At 57.0% G+C, this 19,875-nt stretch overlaps 6 protein-coding genes across 6 annotated transcripts; 2 read left to right on the top strand and 4 right to left on the bottom strand.

Annotated features, from left to right (window-relative positions):
* Positions 1–5,892: 5,892 nt before the first annotated feature.
* VDBG_08756 (predicted protein) lies at positions 5,893–6,270 on the top strand (the record flags this gene model as incomplete). Its single annotated transcript, XM_003000914.1, has 1 exon — positions 5,893–6,270. One exon carries the CDS (start codon positions 5,893–5,895, stop codon positions 6,268–6,270), a length of 378 nt encoding a protein of 125 aa, XP_003000960.1.
* Positions 6,271–7,423: 1,153 nt separating this feature from the next.
* On the bottom strand, positions 7,424–8,397 carry VDBG_08755 (conserved hypothetical protein; the record flags this gene model as incomplete). The annotated part of the gene is made up of 2 exons (XM_003000913.1): positions 7,424–7,736; positions 7,787–8,397. 2 exons carry the CDS (start codon positions 8,395–8,397, stop codon positions 7,424–7,426), a joined length of 924 nt encoding a protein of 307 aa, XP_003000959.1.
* A 1,501-nt stretch (positions 8,398–9,898) lies between these two features.
* VDBG_08754 (dihydrofolate reductase) lies at positions 9,899–10,551 on the bottom strand (the record flags this gene model as incomplete). The annotated part of the gene is made up of 2 exons (XM_003000912.1): positions 9,899–10,069; positions 10,201–10,551. 2 exons carry the CDS (start codon positions 10,549–10,551, stop codon positions 9,899–9,901), a joined length of 522 nt encoding a protein of 173 aa, XP_003000958.1.
* A 1,051-nt stretch (positions 10,552–11,602) lies between these two features.
* Positions 11,603–13,440, bottom strand: VDBG_08753 (conserved hypothetical protein; the record flags this gene model as incomplete). The annotated part of the gene is made up of 3 exons (XM_003000911.1): positions 11,603–13,018; positions 13,082–13,315; positions 13,369–13,440. 3 exons carry the CDS (start codon positions 13,438–13,440, stop codon positions 11,603–11,605), a joined length of 1,722 nt encoding a protein of 573 aa, XP_003000957.1.
* Positions 13,441–16,265: 2,825 nt separating this feature from the next.
* VDBG_08752 (pyruvate dehydrogenase protein X component) lies at positions 16,266–17,852 on the top strand (the record flags this gene model as incomplete). The annotated part of the gene is made up of 2 exons (XM_003000910.1): positions 16,266–16,341; positions 16,438–17,852. 2 exons carry the CDS (start codon positions 16,266–16,268, stop codon positions 17,850–17,852), a joined length of 1,491 nt encoding a protein of 496 aa, XP_003000956.1.
* Positions 17,853–18,158: 306 nt separating this feature from the next.
* On the bottom strand, positions 18,159–19,856 carry VDBG_08751 (CAIB/BAIF family enzyme; the record flags this gene model as incomplete). The annotated part of the gene is made up of 2 exons (XM_003000909.1): positions 18,159–19,528; positions 19,589–19,856. The coding sequence occupies 2 exons, from the start codon at positions 19,854–19,856 to the stop codon at positions 18,159–18,161; spliced, it is 1,638 nt and encodes a 545-aa protein (XP_003000955.1).
* Between the last annotated feature and the right edge of the window lie 19 nt (positions 19,857–19,875).

Here is a 19,875-nt window from a genome sequence, read left to right as displayed (position 1 = left end):
GTTCGTGGCGGCAGCAGGCGACAGCAGACACCAAGCACGACTGCCTGCGAGTGACTGGTGGGCTCGTGCAGAGATGGGCGCACCAGGGTACCCTGAACATGTTCCACACGTATCCACTGGCAACGCTAGCGCAGACCCTGGCATCCTGGTGAGCGGGCGGGTCATTTGCTGATTGACTGAGCAGTTGGGCTTGGCGCTTTGTACCGGGTACTTTGGGACGAATGCGACGCCAGTAGGCATGCCCGTAGTGGCTTTTCTTCACTCATCTCGCCCGTTTGCCGCCGCAGAGGAAGCGACGACGAGGTGCCAACAGCAGCTGCACCACCCAAACCGCGATCACCCAGCACCCGGCCTGTGGAGGCATCATTGGCTGTTGTGGCTGCTCTCGTCGCTCCTGCTGCTGCACGACTTTCATGCTCCTGCCTCATGCTTCATGCCTCACCTCGACGGACGAGATGCACCAACACTGCACGGCTGCACGGCTGCTGCACGGCCTTTCTTTTTGCATCTGTCCCTTTTCCTAACCCACCTCATCTCCCCGAACGAACCTCGCCGCTAGAGGCATCACGATACAGTCAGCTCTGCTGCCCGCCGTCTCCTTGTTCCTGTTTTTGGGCACAGGGTTCCCTCTGGATGGTATCAGCGCCCCAGCCATATGACAGCCCAGCCTCGCCCATGACCACAGCCCAACGATCAGCTGAGTGTCGCTGCCGCGCAAGTCACGATTGCAGTCGAGAGATTCGGGCCTCTCGTGTCTTGGGCCTCGAGGACGTGCGACGTGGGGCGTGAAGGGTGGGTGGCACATTGTGATGTGCCCAGGATGGCCCGGACCACCATCTCTTCCTCTCGATCTCCCAGTCTCCCTCTCACTGTCTACCCTTCCGCCCCCGCTCCTGGTGGTTGTGTAGGTGTGTGGGTGTGTGGGTTCAATTTGTGGCCTGCTCACCTGCTGTCTTGGCAACGCAGCAGGATGCGCAGATGGAGAAACATTCCGCTGCCGAAGCGACTGGCGTGACCTGTTTGCCCAGTCACGAAATGTGAGCATACATCGTGAATCTCGTCGACTGGTGTTGTCGTGGGCATTGTGGGCACGATGACATCGACGAGCAGATTGTCGCGCGCTTCGTCCGAAGCCCAATGCCGCTCGACGACCAGTCGCCATGCGAACACCTCTAGCAGATCCACCAGACCGCTTGTCGGTACATCTGCCGAAATTCATGAGGCTGACGATGCACGATGCAAACAGACGGTGAAGGTCAGATTGGAGCTCATCGCGCGCGCAAGAGTCAGTCGAGGAATATCGTCAGACGGCGATCGACCTCTGACAGGCACGGCGTGCCCGTGAACCACTCCGCCGTGGAGACGGCCGACGGTACCGGCGCGGTCACAAACCAGCTCCGGAGAAGCCAAGAGCCTTCGAGCCTTGTTTTCGAGACTCAGTACCCTTCGCGCTTTTCGAAGGGATATTCCACTTTCATGCGCACCAGCATCAGGGATCGTCGCACCCCTCCTGTTTACCGTACGCTACTTGGCACGCTACCAAGGAAAACATATGGGGCTTTCGTCGGAAACAACGCCCGCCGCCTCGGGTACCCGAATTCCCCTCGTTACGACAACAAAGGACAGAAGACAGACAACATGCCACTGCACTAACGAAGCTGTTTGATGCCAGCCGTCCACATGGGAAGATGCTCGCTCGACATTCCAATCAGGTAGGGCACGACACGGCGCGGAAGACATGGTAATCAGCCTCGAACACGCGTAACGACAAATCAGCGTTGCCGACCGGCCAAATCTTGAACACCTACAATCACACCTCATTTCCTCGCCGCCTTCTCTAGTCGGCACGAGACATGCCATGCCCTTTGATGGCGTCTCCATCGATTTCCGAGTGGTGTCTTGCTTCTGCCAGTCTCATCTCTGCCGAATGGGCTGCGCTGTGTCTGGCATGACAGGCGCACGCCAAGGGCAACTCTAATAAGTAAGTTAGTGTTCTCAGCGCTATTGGGCCGCTTTGGCCAGTATTGTCCCAATATCAAATCGTTGCCCAACTCATCGCCCATTTGAGCCACTACGCACGCCATGCCCCAACCAAGGAAATCACGGGCCCGTCATGGCGAGCTCCCGGCTGCCGGCCACAGTGCAGAGCCAGTCTTGTAAAATTTGTCACGACTCGTCCCGCTTGTTCCCGCCGACGATCCCTCCAAACCCCCCCTTCCGCACATCGTGTCCTTATAATGACGCTTTTGGGGGTGCCATCTGCTCTTCGGAAACAGGCTTTGATTCCCTCTGGCTTCACATGAGCTCCTCGTTGCATGGTGCGCACATATTGAGTGTACGTAGTTACGTTGCTCATAAGCAATGCGCCACCAAATCCCGTTGCAGGAGTGTCCAGGAGAACCAGTTGGGACTCTCCGAGCATATTTTCGCGAATATAACACATTTCTCCAGCCAGCACATTCTCGAGATGCAAATCCTCGGCACCAGACGACAATTATGTCATGGCCCACCATACCAGATGCCGCGATGCTGGTTGATTGGCAAATTGGGAACAAATACTGATGCACGGTAGGCCTCGTTGTTTGGCGCGATGGATGTCATCTTGCTGGTACAACCCCTGCAATGGCCCCTCCACCCCACCAGGTCACAACTACATGGGGCACACCTCACACCTGCAGCCACGCCGTATTCGTGCAAGGCGTCCTACCCTATACTCCGACTCAGTCGGTCACTAAAGCACAGCGATCACCACCCAGGCCTCCAAATCCCGCGCCAAACGGCCGCGTATATGGTACTAAAAAAAAAATCGCGGTCTTGCGCGGGGTTGCTTTAATTGTTCATATAGATGTTGCGCCCAGATCTGCTCCACGAGGAGCGTCGAGCTGGATCAAGCGTGACGCGCAATTTGTCATGGAGGTGAAGCATACAAAAAGCTTGCCATCCCAACATGCAAGCAACAGACAGATTGATGTGTATGGGTTGTCGAGCTACCTTACGCCCTGAACCGAATGGATCATCAACCCTCCTGCAAGTAGAGATCCTCACCGCCCCTGGATCGTCAGGTCAGGGCCAGGTCAGGGCCGTTGTTCTGGTGGAAGGAGGCATTGATATGGAATGCGCGCCCATCTGCTGTTTCTCGTGGTGGTTGCCGCGCTGATCACACCACGATTGATTGTCCCACTCCAGGCTTCATTTTCAAGGAAAGGTGGTGTGCGTTCAATGCATCCTCTGAGGCTCGTGGTGCCAAAGCTGCCGTTAGACTCTCTCGTCATGTGGTCTCTTTCATGTGGACATGTCTTCGCACAGTTCGAAGCATGAGCCGCCAGGGCTGATGACGACCAGACAGTGGGTCAGGAGCAGTGCCCATCTTGCAGTGATGCAGCGAGTCGCACCTGATAAAACGAGAATCAGAAGAGACTATCATTACAGACATGTCGAATGAAATCGCCATCCAAAACCATGTCCTATCGACGCTTGAATGGATCAGTGTCGCGGATTCGATTCTGCGGCCGCTGAGCACAGAAACTTGATGGGATCAGCGGCGGAGGGCACAGTCTAGTAAGAGGACCCCTCACCTGGCGCAACCCCCCTAGAACGGTGAAACAAGGGCCAAACCAAGAGACCGGCCGACCGATAATTCAGCCTTTTGACTGCAGCGGCTGCATCAACTGCAGTAGTCGTGAATCACGCGCCGCGGACACGGAAGCAAGGGCGTGAGACATGCTCTACTACTCTCAGCTGATTGTTGTCGATGGGACGGTTGAGCATGTCGATGGTACTGGGAATGGTCCCCAATCGTCGATGTCTCAAGGGCCATCCAGAGGTGAATTGCCAGAACGCGGGCCAGTAAGCTCGATGCATGGTCGGCTCCTGAACAGATGGTGCACCATTGTCTCAGCCAATGGATCGTGCGGGCAGCACACATTGCCTTCCTGATGTAGTCGCTTGACTCGTGGGGCAGTCATCCTCACCCCAGGAACGTCTTGGCTGTCGGACAGAGCGGATAGGCTAAGTGAGGTCGAATCCAGGAGATGTGCCACATTGCACACGTCAACCTGGTTTCTACGTTGCTCTTGCAACCATGATGGCCATTCTAGGCGAAAAATTGCTCGTGCTTAGGGGTCCATGAGGGGTCCTCGGAGGCATTGGAGAGGATCGCCAACCAGGGCTATCAAGACGTCGCTCAGAGGCGCATACGCACTGTTTCCTCCCCTGGCAAGCCTGGCTCTTGGCTGACGGGTCCGAAAGAAGAATCGCCTTTCGCGCCTGTCGCAGAATTCCATCGAACAACTTGTCGACGGAAGCACAGAAACCCCAGATTTCCTACCTGCAGGTCAAAGCACCGCAGAAGACAGGAGAATGAAGGCATTGGAATGTGAGAGAAGCAACCTCATGTTGGTGGCCACGCTTTCCGCAGGGCGATACGCGCCGCTCGCTCACCGCTTCGTCGCAGGAGGCTCTTTGCCCCTCAAACCCCTGCGCGCTCACACACCTCCTGCAAGGCAAGATGTCTTGGGTTGCGCAACTGGAATGTGTGGAGGGCACGATGCGCCGCATTGGTCTGGGGTTCTATGGGGGCCTGCTCATATCTCACCTATTATCCTCGCAGATTGAGAGGTAACGCTGAGACTGGTCCACCGGGGGGCAGGGAGTTTGGCGATATGGCGGCTGGTTCCCATACAGGCAATTGAGGCCGCTGTCGGCTTATGACGAACAATGAGGGGCAGTGACAGGACCCTTGCTTCCCCTCTCTCGATCTCGTGGGGGCGAGTGAGCCAGCTGCAGACCGTGGTTGGTGTAATGAGCTGGGATGACCAACCTCGAGCTAAGATGCGGCCGCGACCGCACCAGGCTGTGTCAAACCTCATCTTCACTTTTTCTTCCCATCTGTGATGCGGCTCATGTTCTCGTTGATGACATTCCTGTCCACGTTTATAAAGCTCAGCGTCTTCAGGCAGGGCGCTTCACGATCGATCATGGTCGTGGTTCTGCCTCCGTAAGATACGAGATGATTCGCCTCTATACGGAAAAGCGTACGCAAAGCTACCTGTTGGGTTTTCGACTCAAGAAATGGCCTCCCTCAGATGGTCACAGGAGGTTGCCACCCCGCGATCCAACGCTTGCTGATCGACGAGGACCGCTCGACGAAAAAGACGAAGTACCAAGGACACGGATGGCGCCAGACGACTCAGAAGCAGACTTGAGACCACCGGCAACTTATCGAACGAAATCTCATTATGCCCATTGGAGCTAGCGGGAAGCAAGGTGCCCCCCACGTCTGTCAATTACATGGTACGACGCTGCAGACCAACGGCCTGCATGACCCTTGAACCATGGACATCACCCTTCTCGCACCACCCCCATCACCTCTCTGGTCGTCTGTACCTCCCGGATTCCCCCGCCACGAATGATCCTGCTCTGCAGATGAATTTCCGTCAAGACCAACGCGTATCGAGCGTCTCGACACCACATCGCTCTCTTTCGCGAAAGCGCGGGCTGTTGGACAGTTCGCTTAATGGTGCGACTAAGTCAGGGAGTCACGGTCACTGAACGCAGCCTCTCGAGGTTATCGACAACCGAGACGCACAGCATGATACAGTAGTTACGCAGGCTTGGGGCTTGAAGCACGATACTCGAGATTATGCCTCATTTCTTGGTGCCGACACCCTGCCCTGTGGTATAGGTGCTCGTACGAGTTTCCTTTATTGGGTCCTTTGGGGTCAGGCTAGCGAGTAAACTGTGGGAAGTCATTGCCTCTAACCTCTTGCGTTCTGACGAGGAGATCAGACTCCTGACTTGAAGCGATACCGTCCGCGAGTGAGGCCATTCGCAGATGGAGAGGGAGATTCTGGATTTTGGCGTGCCGGATGCCTGTCGAGCCCAAGAGAAACGATGACCAGGTCCAGAGGCTGGTTTACCCCACCTGCTGTGTCGGTTTGGTTTCTGGCTATTGTGGCGGGGCATCCATCTCATGTACCTCGTACAATGGCTTCGAACAGCGTCACGTGGAACACTCCACCACAAAATATAACAACCAAGGCCAACGACGGCTGTAAGGCTCATGGCTGGGATCCTGGACCCGTTCAGTCCGTCAATTCAACCTTGTTCATAAAAGCCCTCCCGAATACCGTCAGGGACATGAACGACGCTGAGAATGGTGACACGTTGTTGGTAGGCAAGGATAGCCTCGTTTTGCGAGAAGGCTCTTCCCTGAGGCTGACTGACCGCCACAGATCGCCAACGCTTTTCTACAACCACTCACCATCATAGCCATCCCTTGACTGCTCGCTCGACGGCCTGGGAGTCCGAGTGGAGCCTGGCGCTAACTTCCAACTTTTCTTCCTTTTCTGGCTTTTGTTTACCATGAGAATTCCTACCTAACTACCTACTTAGGTAGTAGGAAGCCAGCCACCACCTTAGTCACCCACGCTATATTCTTCCGCCGGCCGTAGATAGACCCCCGTCTTCCCCATCTGCTGAATCTCGATCGATCGGACATGTCTGGAAATCCCATCCCTTGGCTTCTTGATATAGCTGTGACAGCACACACGATGGGCCCCTCTCTCGGTGCCGGCCATCCTCCCGCCTCCCCCCTTTTCTCGTTTCCTCGGGGGATTAACATTCGCGTGGACTGGGGGCTCGCGCGTGTCATTGACCCTCCCTGGTAGGACGGTGAGCATATGCCGTCCCTTGCTGACCAGTTGTTTTCCTGTAGGCCCTGTCGCGATCATCAGGGGAATGTGCGGTGATCGCAAAGCTTGGTGTTTTGGCGGGGTCTTTCTCCTTAGGCGACCAACCCCTCATGCAGCTGTTAAGCTCACCTCCCTTGCTTTTCTGATGAAGAGGGGTTGCTGCGGCCTTCCGGTCGTTGCAGAGTGAGGCGTTCCATCGTGCCGATGGCGAGCGGTCTGGTATCGAGGAGACTCTCGGTCGTCTGTGCCATCCTGCATGGCGCGCAAGCGAGGTGGCTGCGGCTCCAAAACAGGGCGCCTGACTGCATCTGCCGAGATGTTTGCTGAGGGGGCCAAAGCGGTCGAACGAGCTTCGCCTAGGATATTGAGTGAAAATTCTGTTCCCAGAAGTTTATCGTTGCTGAGTATACTGCCGGCTGTTGGTCCTGTGCCCTTGGCCCCCGACGTGAGGCCCTCGAGGCCCCGACCCATCGTCTCTTGCGGCTAACACACGGCCTACGCCTCACTTGTATCCTTCATGGCGACAGCTTGGCCGGTTCCTCGTCGTTGTGGGCGCGGGGTTCTTCACGATGCTCGTCATCGGCGGGGGGTAGGTAGCGCCGCGAATCTCGCGTGATGTACACTTTGTCTATGCCGTTTCCTATGATACAATATTGAGAATACACACATGTTTGCTTTGAGCCTTGGGAGCGCCTCACAAGGCTTCTTCCCTACGAGGCCGACCGCGGCCTCTACTGCCCCTGCTTCTCGATACGGACGAGCTTCTGCAGCGCCAGCCCGTCGTCGAGCGCCCAGCCGGTGGCGACGTCGAGCTTGCACTTGCGGTCGCCGACGGTCATCTTGACAAAGCCGCCGCCGGTCAGCGCCCTCCTGACGCCCTCCCAGGCCATCTTGGCGCCGCGCCAGGCGTCGCGGAAGGGCATGGTCAGCAGCCTCTGCTTGTCGGCTCCCACTTTGCCTTGCGGCGGCCTTTTCCCGGTCCCGATGCTGCGCAGCTTCCCCCTCGTGACGCGGGGCTCGAACAGGCGGCGGCGCAGCGTTGAACTCTCGGCGCGACGAGCAGGACCTTGGGCTTGCGCAGGAACGGCGCCCACGGCTTGACGGCGACCTCAAGCATGACGGGCGTCAGGCGCGGGTTGACGCCCGGCGGCAGGGCCCTGCCGACCAGGGTCGCGGTCGGCACGGCGCGCACGGCGCGCACAATGTTGGCGGCGCCGAAGACGAAGAAGGACCCCATGCCCGCGAGCGCGACGCACGTCATGGTGTAGACGTTGGGCACGAACCACGCCGCGTCCGCGGGGGCCGTGAGGTACCAGTTCGCGACGGCCGCGGCGTAGCACGCCGAGGTTGTGGTCCAGGCCGTGGCCTTCATCCAAAAGTGCGACGCCGACTCGTAGAGGATTGTCGGGGAGGGCGAGCGCGCGAGCTGCAGGAGGAGGGGGTTCGTTGTCGTTGCCGCCGAGGGCAGGGGTGTGGCGGCGGCGGCGCGAGGGGCTGCTGTTGGTTTGGGGGTTGATGTCGCCTTCGACGGTAGGATTCGTGTCGGCTTGTTGACGGCGAGCCTTGCCGGGGCGGATTTGCGCGCCGCGGCCTGGAAGCACGACAAGGTCGTGAATGTCCGGCTCGTCGAGAAGGGTTGGCGGGCGGAGGAAAGCGGCCCTCGGAGGGCGACGCCCAAGGCAAGGCCCCTTGAGCAAGCAGCCATTGTGAACAGAGGAAGATCGAAGCGCCTGCAGCGAGGTATCGAAAAGCTCTGTGGTGATCCCAAGGGTTTCTCAGGCCACTGGCAGCAGTTGCAGGTGAAGCTATCCAAAAAGTTCAAGAGGTGGCGACAGGGATTCGCGGACCCACTTCAACTGAACCCGCGGCTGTCCGTTGGCGACAGCTGCCCAGGACTACTGTCACTGTCACCATGTTGATACCTGTTATTGCTTCAACGACGACTACAATGCTCGCCAATGCGAATTTGTCTTTTCATGGCTCACCGGCAGAAATGGGAAATGTTATTCTTTAGGTTTTTTCTGCTATAGTCCTATTATGTCGTTTGATTTGTGTCATTGGCGTTACATATGTTCACTATGCGCCTTGTGGGACGACTTACACATTTACCTGGCCTGCCCAATATTGGTGTTCGGCCAGTCGCCTGCTGCAGGCTGCTCGGCATATCGACGGTCAATCATCTGTAGCAATAACATACTGTAACATCCTTGTGTTGAGGAGGCGGACGTGGTCGGATATGTCAACGAAAACATGGGCGAGTTCTTGTCAAGACTCGACCTCCACTGAGCTCTCTTCGACAGTTTTCTGCTCTCCGTCTCACGAACGGATGCTCCGCTTTTTTTTCCGAGAATGCTCTGTATTCTTATAAGTCTTTGAACATGAATCTTGCTTCCTATGCTCACTCGGCCATCTGGTCGTTGGTACAGGCCATCGCCACCTTCAAGCGAGAAGTATACTGCTACACGGCTTTGCCCGTTGGGGATTTGAATTCCACAACACCGAAAAAAAAACATGCACGCAACAGAGGATCATCCTCCAGAGCAAGAAAGACTGCTTGCTGAGGTGTGCGGCGGTGCTGCAAGCGGATTCTGTAATTAAATGTCTAACATCGGGTGAGACGCATCACGGCACGGAGCGGACGTAGATGGCCTGGCGAAATCAACGACAAGAATAGGACTTTATTCCGAATATCAAAGTCGTGATCGTTTCTACACTATGCTCTCCGGCGCATCATCGACGCTGTCGTGGCACGATCCCGAGAATCTGGCCATAAGGGGCCAAAGATATATGCCAAGAAAAGTGCAGCAAATTCGTGGGAGCAAAGTGCATAAGACTCACCTGCCCCCCAACCCTGCGTCAGGGTTGGGGGACAGGTTGCGGTAGCTCCACGAGGCCCGAGCTATCGCTGAGCTTTTGCAGGCTTCAGGATTCGAACGTGCGGTCTTTGGGGGTTGCTTCGTTCGTTACCCACTGGGCTAGTGGGTTGTTGGGAGAAAAGGCAACTGTTTTGAATATAGAGGACTGTGGCTGGCTCTTGGTTGCTGCCTGGCATGTGTCTATCTTTTGTTGCCGATAGGGAGGTTCGCGAGGCGCAGGTACAGAGCGCCGCCGCGTCCGTCAGGGACGACACCAGGGGGGCGATACGGACGCAAACACGGGCCGCACTTCTTTTAGCATAGCTCCCATATACTGCATGTGGTTCGACACTAAGCTTGATCCTCTTTCTCCCACATCTGGAACTCATATCGCGTCCCATTCTCCTCCTGCTCTCCAGCGTCCACCTCCTCTCCAACCCAAGCATCCAGCTCCCCCTTGTCCCTCTTCACCCACCCCTCCGCCTGTCCCAGCTTCAGCGGGAAGAAGGCGTCACACTCAAACTCGGGCTCGCCCACCCGCGTCAGCAGAACCCGCCTCGCCTCCCTCCTCTCCAGCGAGGCGCCGTAGATCTGCGCCCCGCCAATGACGAAGACGCGGCCCAGCGCCGCGGCCACCCCTCGAGGAACCGGACCGCCTCCTCCAGTGACGCCACCTTGACGGCGTCCTTCTCGATGTCCACCTCCTGCGCGGCACCCGGCAAACAGCAGGGAGCGGCGGACCTGCTGATGACGACGTTGAGCCGCCCCTTAAGCGGCCGGAAGCGCGGCGGGGATGCTCCTCCCACGTCTTTGCGGCCCATGATGACGGCGTTGAGGGCCGTGGGGCGGGGGCCGAGGCCGGCAGGCCTTTTGGTGACGCGGGCAAAGTACGCCATCTCGCGCTTGAGGCCCGTCCAGGGGAGAGTGCCGTTGCGGCCGATGCCCATGGTGCGGGTCGCAGCCACGATGAGAGTGAGGTCGAGGGTGGGGGCGGGCGGCGGCATGGCTTCGGTGTTGGTGAGCGGAAATGGCCTTTTGATCAAGTGAATTGATGCTCGGCGATCTCGATAAATGACTCGCTAGCTAGGATCAACCACAAGTCCAACGGCGATGAATAGTCCGGGTGGCTGAGGGTATGTGGATGGTGATGGAGTGAGGTCAAACGAGGTGGGGGCTTGATGGAGAGGGCGACTTTCGTAACGCGTTTTCGCGTCGTCTCAGTTAGACGTCGACATCATTGCTAGCCCAGCCCGCACAGTTCCAGGTCAACGACAGTCGCAGCCAAGTTGGTCCACCTTGCGACAAGTGCAAAAGTGCCAGATGCCAAGGTCATGCAAATTATGACTGATCATTCAGAATTGCATTCCGATCACAACTTGACCGGTTGTGACAGTCTTAAGCGCTCGTAGTATACAACTGATCCATGCTGGCGCTTTCTCGACATACTTACTGCACGCATCGGCATTCCAACGCTACTATAATGCAGTACCATTGAGTACAACCGGCTCCGTCACGACTGATACGGTTGCAAACGTATCAATTCACAATTCTTTCATGTACTTGCTGTCTCCTCATCATGCGAATAGTTGCACATAACCTGCCTCCCATGCCAATCGACCCTCGCGCCCATGGCCGCCGATGCCTGCCAGATCCTGATCAAATGTTCAATGAAACGATACGCGTTCTCTTGCTGAGCCTCAACCCCGTCATCCATACGCTCCGAGACACATTCGTAGACGGTTACGATGGAGAACAGGATGGTGACAGTCTTCATGAGAGCTATTTGGAACGTGAACAAGGTGTCCGAAAGAGGGATGTACGATCGATAGCAGGCGACAGCATCCAGGGCGAGGGGTGAGTAAAGCGAGGAAGCAACAGGCGCAGAGGAAGCCAACGAGATACTCGGACAGAGGAGTCGGACAGAGGAGGAGGTTTGTTGTTTTGGCTGCGTTGAGCTTGTCTCAATGTTGGCAGATTTCCGCAGCCAACAGCCTGCCGTTATCCATCTTGTAAGCGGAGAGTCGATGATAATGATGCCATTCGATGCTCGTACATTCAGTGGTTTTGTCCTTGACAGGTCCCGCAAGGTGAACAGCAGGATGAGACCAAGAAGACCACAACAGTGAACGACGTCGGGAATAGTGCGTGTATTATACATCCCGATAAAGTGCCTAGGTACCTAGGTAAGTAAGGTAGGTAAGGTAGTAAAGTATATACACGGAAAGAGACCTGCAGGTGCCAAGGCCCATATTGGCCTTGAGCAGGAACGTAATATGCGCCCGGTGTTCCTGCCCCCCTATTCTCCCTCCCAATATATCGGTCCTCGCCAGGTCGAAGGTGATTGACGCTCACCGAGGCCGAATCGCCCCCTTGGTCGACTCGCTCCATTTTCCGTGGATATACTGCCGCACCGTCTTGCCCCAAAACACAATCGGCACGGCAAGCGCTCCGATGACCAGCACCAGCACCAGAATCACGAGGCTCGACTGCACATTGACCTCCTTCTTCACCCACGCCATGAGGTTGATTCCGATGCCGAACGCCACCATGTCCCGCACAAAGTACTGCACCGCCAGCGACGCCGACGCCCATGGCGGGAACGCCTCGATGATCCACAACACGACCGCCACCTCGCCCGGATACGTAGCTGAACATGCAGAGCCCGTACGACACGTAGTACAGCACGGCCGAACCGCCCGAGCTGGACCCCATGGCAAGAAGGACCTGCAAAGTGCGCTCGAGAGCACCGGAAGCACGAAAGCCCGGGAGGTACACCTCGGCGTGCCGCGTGCCGCCATTGCGCAATGTGAAGTACCGGATCGACAGGCTGATGAGCGGACCCGACGCCGGGATGGCGAGGAGCGACCCGATGATGGCCGCCGCGCCGCGGTAGACGCCCGACATCCTCACCTCGTCGTGCGGCAGGTTGTGCTCAAAGTGCCCCTCGAGCATGAGCGTCGTGAAGATGACGCCGCTGAGGATCGTCGCCGAGAGCAGCGAGACCCAGACCAGCAGTGGGTTGCACATGCACAGCAGCATCTGCGCGTACACTACCAGGCCTGACTCCCACTGCGTGCCTGGCGCGCGCTCAATCTGGCGTCGTAGGGCCCAGTCGGACGGACCTGGCGTCTCGTCGTGGTTGTGTGGGCAGTCGGGACCGCAGGGCACCGCCTCCCAGCTGTCATAGATGCGAACCTTCTCTGTACTGCTCTGCACTAGGACCCTGCCGTTGAGGGCGACGGCGGGCCGGATGAAATACGTCTCGGGGATGAAGCAGTAGGATATGATGAAGACGGCCAGCAGGCCTCCACACCATGCCAGGTACACAGGGCGCCAGAGAACGCTAGGCTTCAGAAAAAACGGCAACGCCATATGAAGACAGTTGACGAAGAAGGTCCCGAAAGCCCAAAAGACGGCGAATGCATATGGCCGCTCGTGAATGAAGGTCGCATCCACAATGATCAGTATTGCCTGACATCCGATAGTCAGCGCACATCATATGAACACAGAGACCTGCAGACGACGGCCACTCACCACAGCAAATGTAGCACCTCCTGAAATACCCTGGACGCATGTAGCAGCCATGAGCTGGTAGAAGTTTCCCGCCATGGCAGCCCACAGAGTCATGAGTGTTACCGTAGCCGAAGCGATGAGCACGACAGGCCGTCGTCCAATGGCCGTAGAGAGGGGCGTGGCGATGATGTATCCCATACCAGCAGAAAAGGTCATGACGGACCGCAGGGACCTGGCACCGAGAGGCTTTAGCGTCTGCAGAAGGTGTTAGCCGGGCTCTTCATCTTCAAATTATCTGGAGAACAGACTTCGTCTGGGAACTCGAGTGCTAGACCAATCTGCATGCCAGTGGGCAGGTTGAGTGTGACCGTTGCCGTCATGGAGAATATGCACACACTGACGAGGGCTGCTATTCGGGTTTTGACCGTCCATGCCAGCGGATCACGCGGCGAATTCGAAGGTATGGGCAGCTTCAGAAGCTCGCCAGACTCGGATATGAGAAAGACGCTACCGGAGATCTCTTCGGATGGCGTCGTTGAAGGGCGCATCGCAGGCCTGACGTAGCTAGCCGCTGGTCTTGCTGGTAATGGCTCGGCTTCGCTGGCCATGTCTGATGATTCGCTATCCGTTGACATTATGAGTTTGGGAGACGTAGGACTCTCCATGTTGGCGAAATTAGAAGGATTAGCAGCAGTATGCCAATATAAAAAAGAGAAGAGATATTCCTGTGGATTACACAAGAACTGACTGCGCTTCCCCTGTCCAGAGTCAAGTCGCTGGGTTGGACCACCCTTAGGGAATGGAGGAGCCCGAGGCGAGGCCCATGGCCGCTTTTGTCTGGCTCTATCTTACCACTGCTTTTCCTTATGCTGACCCAGCCGAGGCAGAAAATGATCCGCGTCACCCAGAAATAATTCCTCGTCCACCTTCGGACGAAATCAAGGTTCGATGGGGAAACGGGCCATGTAACACATTGAAGTTGAAGACCCGATAGCCCCAATGGCGGACAGCGCCGTGGTCAAAGCTCGCGGCACACGATCGAAATAAAGGTGTCGACCGGGGAAGTAGCTCCGCCATTTGTTTCCTTTGGGCCAAGTTCCTCGTTACTGATGTGGTGTGTTCGGGTCGCTCAAGTCCCGCGTAGAGCGCCGCGTAGATCACGAACCATATCCTGCCCGTGGCCCGTGGCCCATTCGCACAGGACCGCCCACCTACCGAACTCCCGAATACCTGGGACGGAATGCCCGAGCGGCGAGGGATAAGGTGTAGAGAGTGCTACACCACATGACTTGTGCGAAAGATTGACATGAACGTCTGGTCATCTCTCGGCGGAAACTCTAAATCGCAGTGACTTGATGGTTGGTGGTTGGTCAGTAGCTGAAACGTCCACGGCCATGGGCGAAACCATCCACCAACCCCAATTTGAGATCCTCCTCGATCTTGTTTGAAGATTGACGTGTCAATCCCTCCGATTGAACAACAATACCTGGCCCATCACTACGATCGGGAATTCGATTAAGTAGCAGTGCTACGCCATTCGTGTTGTGCTCGGCTTCGGCCCGGTCAATGGGAACCTCAGTATCGAGCACGGACTGGAAGTGCAGGATCTCGAGCCGTCTAACGTACAGCGAGGAATGATGGTCTTCCCCTGAATATAAGTCGGGCTTGGGGTAATGTAGACGACTTGATGAAACATAAGCTCGCCCATACAGAGGTTTGGGTGCGGATGGTCAGTCTTCTCGTTGGTGCCTTATCACACGGCAGCGAACTTCTACCGTATGCCCTTGCTCACAAGGAGTTGTCCCACACACACTGAGCGCCTGGACTTGTGATAGACCATTAGAAGATGCAGCAGAAGCGGCCTTGCTTTGCAGCGCAGTCTCAGGTGCTGCGTGGTCATCATTGCATACCGTTAGGCGCAGTGATCTGAGCTGTTGGATGTAGCAAAAGCCTACGGGCTAGAAACGAGGCGCAGAGCGCCCGAATGATGCCGAAGCCACAAGTGCTACAGCTTCCTTGCATGCCTTTCCAGCACTTTCCGTCTTCGAACGCAATGAGCGGCCAGCTCCGTATAGGTCTGTACTTCGCTAGCAACCGAAAATTTCAAGCCAAACAACTTGGCAAGGGCTTCATCGATGTGTCCTGATACATGTCCAAGTTTCTTGCTCCTGCTCAAGATGGCCGACCCATCGCTGATCGTGTCTTCTCCTGGTTTTAGAAACTCGGTTCTAGACTTGACGTGGCAGGGGGCCCATTGCCAGAGGCACATAAATGCAACGGGAAAGCTTTAAGCGAAGCTGTGCTGTCTACACCCATAGGCATAGCTGCAGTTCGGTGAGGCTTGTATCAAAAACTTCCGAAGACGAGTCTGTTGTCGTAGCGTGGGAGGTTTTGTGTGCAGACGGCCCAGCAGGATCTCCAGGTTGTCAGGATAAACGCAGAGCACATGTAAACGCTCAATAAAAACATCGGAGGAACTTGACGCTGATTCATGCTGCTGCATTGAAGAGCGGATGAATCGCTCTGGCTGTCAACGATAGAAGCAGGCGAGTCACACTGACCTTACTGCGCGATGCACGACTCATTTCAACGTGTTTACTCGCAGATGCCAACGTCGTCCGAGGGTGGAGACGAAGCTAAGCTATCCTTCTTTGGACGTCTGTGAGGGATGTAATTAATAAGTCAAACAAAGCAACAGTCAATAATTGTCGAGTTCCTCAAGTGGGCATGGTGGGCATGCTTGTTGTTGGCCGCTTCATGGGCACGAATCGAGACATCGTGCTGTTGTCAGCCATGCCAGGGACGGCTCATAGACTGGCGATCAAGCACCGGCTTTCTGGGGCATGTCACAAGTCAGCGACGCTGACAATGTATCGAACTAGGACGCAGGATAAATAGTGATGTTGCTGTGATGGTCCTGGGATGGTACTGCCTTGAATCTGGTCAAGGAGTGTTAACTGTTCTGCAAAACACCCTTGAATACATATATGCATGTAACGAACAGAGGTGCATCGGCCGGAATCGGAACCGATTCTCGTCAACTGGTGGAATCCAACAAGTTTAACGCGGAATGGCCCGTGCACAGCGCCAAAGGTCCGGCGGATCCCAACAGCTTCTCGATTCGAGAGATAATCGCTGCTCACATTTTCGAGCACCCTCACCACGCAGCGCCCATCCCCTCCATTGAGCCTGCAACACCCTGGCCATGGCTTCACTCGCAACAGCTTGCCGCCTCTCGGCGAGGATAGTGCGTAGGGCACCAGCAGAGACGGCCATTCGAGGTGCGTTTGCTCTCCCAATTCTTTCCTCGTTCGCGCTCGTAGCGGGAGAGAACCCACCCGCAAATGTCCCTCGCTGACAATTGACCCGTTCTTCAGGATTCCGCTCCTCAGCACGATGCGCCGCCGCCCAGAACTTCACCATGCCTGCCCTGTCCCCGACCATGACAGAGGGTAACATCGCCACCTGGAAGGTCAAGGAGGGCGACAGCTTCGCCGCCGGCGACGTCCTCCTCGAGATCGAGACCGACAAGGCCACGATGGACGTTGAGGCCCAGGATGACGGCATTGTCTTCAAGATCATGTCCGGCGACGGCAGCAAGGCCGTCCAGGTCGGCACCCGCATCGCCGTCTTGGCCGAGGCTGGTGATGACGTCTCCCAACTCGAGGTCCCCGCCGACGAGTCCGCCGCCAGCAAGACGCCCCAGCCGGAGGAGAAGAAGAAGGAGGAGAAGCTCGAGGCCAACGCCGACGAGCAGGACAGGAGGGGCTCCCCTGCCGAGAAGAACACCGCCGACGGCAAGGTGCACAAGCAAAAGTACCCCTTGCTCCCCTCGGTCCAGAGCCTCGTCCACCAGCACGGCATCGACGCCGACACGCTCTCGAGCATCACGCCCACCGGCCCCCAGGGCCGCCTCCTCAAGGGCGACATCCTCGCCCACCTGGGCACCATCAACCGCGACACGCCGGCCAAGATCACCGAGCGCTTCGCCAAGCTCTCGGTCCTCCACCTCAGCAACATCAAGGTCGCCGAGAAGGCGCCCAACGCCACCCCGAACACGGGCCCCAAGCCCGTCCCCGAGCCCGCCGCCCCCGCCCCGCCGGCTAAGACCCAAGTCGCCCTCCCATCTCCCTGGCCCACGTCGCTGAGGCCCAGCGCCGCATCCAGGACACCCTCGGCGTCTTCATGCCCGTCTCGACCTTCATCGCCCGCGCCGCCGACGTCGCCAACGACGACCTGCCCCCGGCCCCGCGCAAGCCCACCGCCTCCGACCTCTTCAACCAGGTCCTCGGCCTCGACACCGTCCGCCAGTCCGCCCACGCCACCCGCGGCCTCTACCTGCCGCAAATCTCCGCCCTGCCTGAGCCCACCTTCCTCGCGCCCCGCCCCTCGCGCCGCCAGCCCGACATCATCGACGTGCTCGCCGGCAGCCGCGGCGCCGCCCGCACCAAGGTCGCCCCCAAGCCTGCCGCCGCCGCGCGGGAGGGCGTCAACACGTCCGGGAGGAACCTATTCACCCTCGTCGTGCCGAGAGGTGACGAGAAGCGCGCCGCCGTCTTCCTGGAGAGGATCAAGGTCATACTCGAGAACGAGCCGGGACGCTTGGTGCTGTGAGGAGTCAGGGGGACGCGCGGGGCTGCGGGGGGACGGGTTGTTGATGAAAATGAGTGTACTTTTACCAATAGAGCAAATACATGAGGAAGTATTCCTAGTCTGGTTGTCATTCCATGTTCCAGCTGCGATGTCTCAGACAAACCAGACGGTTAGCACATGCGCCACGCCTGCCTGCTAGTTCAAGGTATCATTCTCTTGGGAACCGAATGCACACAAGACAGGCGTTAGCAGTGAATTATGGTGTGTTTAGTGATAGCGGCCTTCTGTTTGAATATTAATGCTGCGTAACATGCTCTTCCATCATCCGTCGTGATCTCGTCAGTCATCTGTCATCTAAAGGCAATACAACTCAGGACATAGAAGATGGACATAGACACACACACACAAGTCTCCAACAATACCCCAAACCCCGAGAAACCCTCTCCGTTCGTCGCAGATTGAGCAAAAAACAGCAACAACTACAACGGCAGCTTCTCAAGCCGGCTCACAGACGCAAGTCTGCCACCATACTTGGCTGCTCTTCCCATCCTTCCCAAGAGGCCTCGTCGCACCCATTTGGTCTCGTAGCTCGTACATGTCCAATATCCACACCTTTGACCTGCAGAGCCTCGCGCGGCCACCTGACCTCGGCATTGAATCCATGGCTCCAGGCCGTGTGCATCATGCTGTCCTCGAAGAGAGCCGGGCGCACCTTTCTCATACTCTTCAACGCCCGCTTGCCCACTTCGTCAACGGAATCATGATGTCTCAACTCAAAGAACGCTGGATCATGCGTCATGCGCAACCGAGTCTGGACTTCAAAGCTGTGTGCTCCCAAAGAAAGGAGAAACATGTCATACTGGCACAGACTCGTTCTACACATCCAGCTGCCCCCTTCGGTAGCGCGACGGTAGAGACCTGCCATGGCGGCGACGCAACCCAGAGCGCCGGTACCGTAGTCAGACATGGGAAAGGGTGGCACCACAGGCTCATTGAGGCCCATGAAGCGACCCTGCTCCCAGGCAACGCCGGTCACACAATCGGCGATTTGTTGCCAGCCAGGCCGATCAGACCAGACAGCTTGATCGGCAACTGGGGTGTCAGAGCCTCCAAAACAATCCTCAGCGACATAGACGTAGCCCTTGCCTCGAGCAGCAGCGAGCTTGGAAAGGCGATCCGGGCCATAGCCTAGTCGAGTCAGAACTCCAGGGCGGTAACCGTCCAGCACGACATCGGCGGAGGCGATGAGAGCCTCAAAGGCAAGGCGTTGAACTGGGTCGTGCAAGTGGAGGGAAGTAGTATGTTTGCCGGTATTGACATCGACTTGGAAAAAGGGAACATCGGGAAGGTAGGGAGATGTGACCTTTAAGACAGAGGCGCCATGTGATGCAAGAGTGCGACCGATTGTTGGGCCAGCGATTACTCGACATAGTTCGAGAACACGAATGCCACGCAGACACTGATTCAGAGATGAGGTCCCTGGATTGACAGGACATTGCTGGCCTAACGGCGCGGGAGCGGTGGAGGACTCGAAGGGTTGAATGGTAAAAGGGGGAAGCGCTGCGAGGGCCTGGCCTTGCGGTGTGGCACGGAATTGTTCCGCCGTGAGAACCGGCACGCCAGCTTGCGCCTCTTTTCGGTTCATCTCTTCCAGCTCGTCTACTGTAAAGCGTCTGACCGCGGACTCGATGGTTTCGATGCACTCTCTGTAGTCCTGGAGACGAGGGTTGAAGGGCGGGAGGCCAATCATGCAGAGAGTTGCACTAGCGTCTAATGAGCCATGAATGTGGTAGAACTCTCCGGGAGTCTTGGTCTCATAGAGATTTGCCGAGAGACGCCTGTAGAGAACTGTTTGTGCCTGGTTCAGATCTGTGTCTGGTGAAACGTCAATCATTCAGGGCTTAACACTAAGCAGCAGCAAAGTCAGGGGCGTACCTGGAATCTTGTTCTTAACGCGAGGGTCCGCCTTGTCCAAGCCGTCGACGGTACAGAGATAGGCAGACATTAGAAAGCAGGATATCAGTGGCATATCGACCGTGATATCTCTCGGTGATTGGTGGCCCTCTCTAAGATTTGCAAAGGCGGCTGCAGCCGCGCCTTCCAAGGCTTTGATCGCGGCTAGAGCCTCCTGTTCCTTTAGAGGAGAAGGAAAGTGAACATCGTCGTCTGGAGCGTCTTTGAAGACCAATCGACCGCGGAGCATGGACGAAGGCTGACGGGAG

The sequence above is a fragment of the Verticillium alfalfae genome, genomic scaffold (assembly GCF_000150825.1).
Source record: "Verticillium alfalfae VaMs.102 supercont1.13 genomic scaffold, whole genome shotgun sequence".
In the NCBI taxonomy this organism is placed as follows: domain Eukaryota; kingdom Fungi; phylum Ascomycota; class Sordariomycetes; order Glomerellales; family Plectosphaerellaceae; genus Verticillium; species Verticillium alfalfae.
The sequence above is the reverse complement of the archived record's forward strand: the minus strand, read 5'-3'. Positions and strand labels throughout refer to the sequence as shown.